A 3,181-nucleotide genomic window follows, 5' to 3' on the forward strand; every position below is an offset into this window, starting at 1 on the left:
ATTTAGGCCTTTAGAGTAGAATATTGTTAAAAAGGTAGGCCTCTGTAAGTTAAAAATACGCCAAGCCTCTACTAGGCCTACTACTCAGACGAGGCCTGAGCCATCCTCCTGGAAAGTTAAAGTTTTGTTGTATTTGTATGGTATGCCGTCTAGGCTTAATTGTTTTTGCCATTGCCAAAATTAGTCTTAGGGTCTATTCTAAATATTTTAGGCCCGTTTTATTAGGGAGGACTATTTAAATTTAGTCATGCCTAACTAGTCGACGCGAGCGGCCAGTGAATCAGTTTCGTGGCTCCAAAAATATGAACATTTGATTGGTTGAAATTGTTTATTTCGGTCCGCCCATTTATCCAAATACGGAATATAAGATTACGTCATTCTTTTGGCATCCTGGTGCCTGACTTCAGTGTTTTACAAGTCGCTTATTCCGTCTATCTCTAAATTAACTTTCTCGTTGGTGGCGCTGTCCAGAATGAGAAAAATAATTTTTAAAAAAAATAAGAGACTTGTGGCAAGTCTAATGTCTAGTGCAAACACCCCACGAAAATGGACCAATTGGTGGGCAGGCAGAGTTTTTAGGGGCGCGACCTATTCTGTTTACAACTAGACTGCCGACCAGCATTACCCAACGAAGAATGTGTGCTTGGAAAAACATAATCAGACCTAAAGAAATGCACGCAAAAACAATATAAAAATCGCATCAATTTTATTGGTAATAATTAAATTTGCTGAGCAGTACAGCAAAACAACAGGTACTGTACGTATTATTAAATAATGTGTTGAATTTGCGTAGGGTAGGCTAGGCCTATTCAAAAGAATCCAGGGCTTTGATAAATTAATTAAATTAATAGCTAGGCCCAGACTACAGCAATCTTGTTGAAAATGACACAATTCTATTTTGTCAGCTGTAGAACCTTATCCAAACTGCAATAGTATAAAATTGAGGTTTTTGGAGTACAGATAAAGTTTTATATCCATACCAGCCAGGAAAGTCCCTGGAGTCCGATCCATCACATTTAAGACAGTTAGTTTGGACAACGAGAGTACACAACATTCCATAAATGTTTTCCTCTTATCATACAGTTTACTAGTCTTTTCAAGAGTGGGGGGTATTGTCTCTCATTAGTATGGCTTTAATATTTGTCAAAATAGAAAACTATGAATAGGGCACAACAAAAGATCCAGATTAGCTTGGGTACGGACGCACAAAAACAGATGTCTGGAAAGTAACGATTGCATGTTTACAAAAAACTGCGTAACATACTAGTAACGTACATACTACATACACACGAGCAGGATTTTAAAAGTTCCTATGCTTGCAAGTAGCATAGGAACCAATAATAATAATAATAATAAGGATAATAAAAATAATCATAATTGTAATTCAATTATTTTGTCAATGGTAGTCATTGTATTTTACTTGTAAATTGTTATATTTTCTATAGTGACTGTTTTGTATGTTTTTTTTTATATTTGTTTTACATTTTATAATATAATACGTGATGACGAGCAGAAGATGATGTATCCCACAGAAATTAATCACCCAGGTAATTTTAACTGCTTCCAACTTGGCGGAAATTGTCTTTGGCCAATGAGATCAACTCTACAAAATGTTTTGGCCCTTCCAACGAATTAATCAAGAACCAGGGACTACAGAATAGATAGTAAAGAATGGTTAGATTAATGGCCTAGATAGGGAGTTAGGAACACTAACAGTGATTGGTCCATTCTAAACGTTATTAGTCATATAAATGCCCACTTAATATAAGAACCGCTAGGAGTCATAATTTGTTTCAAATTTCTAACGATGGGAGGGGGATTCTTCCTACCATATCCACCACCGCTCGATGCTTTGCTTTCAATTTTAAAACAATTTACATGTGTTCGTTCAATTAATTTATCACCAGAACTTCTTTTGTGAATCTATTTAATGCCTCTGTAGAATAGTCAAAAAGAAACGATTAAAGGTTCAATCTTTGCGTTTAATGATAGAGGTCAAAGCCCAAAAGGTCAGTTGATTTTGGCATTTAGCTGATTTCAGAATACATACCTCCTTTTGTGATAGGCTCTCACTGTGAGTACCTACTAGTACAATTTGAGGCTTTTTGACTTCCTTACTCTCTTCTGAGTCTACTGGGACAGCATACGTATATATCAACCTCATCCAGTATATGATAATCTCTATATTTGTCATATTACATGTCATCACATCTCCTGCCTAATGAAAGAAAATTACAAGACTTTGATATAAATATATGACATACAGCATTCAAATACCAACTTATGGGCATGTTTCTACAACACTTATAATTTTTCCGATGTGTTCAACATCAAAACAATTTTTTTCTATTTATTTATTTATTCAGGTATAAAAACATACAGTACATTTATAATAAGCAGCTATACAGCTGAAAATGTTGTAATTACAAATCAGTACATTCAATACAAACATTATATATTAGACCTATATATACAAAAATAATTTAAAATCAATTTATATCATTTTTTAATTTACAGAATTGAAGCTAATGATGTATAATTAAGACTTTAAAAACACGCCGTAAAGTACTAAATGCTTTAATTATTTAAGGGCATCCACAATCGCTGAAACGGCCAAATAGTAGAGTCATTTTCATGAGATCCGGGAAATTTTTGAGGGGGTGCCAGAAAATTTTGGCAGTGCTACCAAGAAAAAAAAAAAGTTAATTTCCAGCCCTGCCACTTTTATTTAGAAGTGTTTGTTACTAACTACTGCAGCAGTTGCCTTTGATATTAACTACCCAAAAGAATTCTTTGCATGTTCATGATTTGTAATTATTTTTTTTCGAATTTTGAGGTTTTCAAATAAACTGTTTGATTCTCATATGAAAATTTACCAGAAAATTTGGCCGCTATTTCTGCTGCAAAAAAAAAAAATGTTATTAGTGAGATGGGCTTCTTTTTGAGGCAACTTTTGCAGAGTAAACCAGAGCCTTGCAGGCGTCAACGTTCCTATGCATGATACATGACTTTAAGAAGTATATATACGTATATATATATATATATATATATACATATATACGTACATATATACGTATATATATATACATATACGTATATATATATACATATACGTATATATATACATATACGTATATATATACATATATATGTATATACATATATATATGTGCGTATATAC

The 3,181-nt window shown here is 33.3% G+C and overlaps 1 protein-coding gene across 1 annotated transcript in view; it reads right to left on the bottom strand.

Annotated features, from left to right (window-relative positions):
* LOC117119863 overlaps window positions 1–3,181 on the bottom strand; it is a 24,007-nt gene that overhangs the window by 6,957 nt on the left and 13,869 nt on the right. The window contains exon 4 of the mRNA XM_033264844.1: window positions 2,051–2,218. Coding sequence (XP_033120735.1) covers window positions 2,051–2,218 — 168 coding nt within the window. The remainder of the gene's footprint in view (window positions 1–2,050; window positions 2,219–3,181) is intronic.

Source organism: Anneissia japonica, unplaced genomic scaffold (assembly GCF_011630105.1).
Source record: "Anneissia japonica isolate Jap-2015-1 unplaced genomic scaffold, ASM1163010v1 scaffold724_len3256291_cov202, whole genome shotgun sequence".
Classification (NCBI taxonomy): domain Eukaryota; kingdom Metazoa; phylum Echinodermata; class Crinoidea; order Comatulida; family Comatulidae; genus Anneissia; species Anneissia japonica.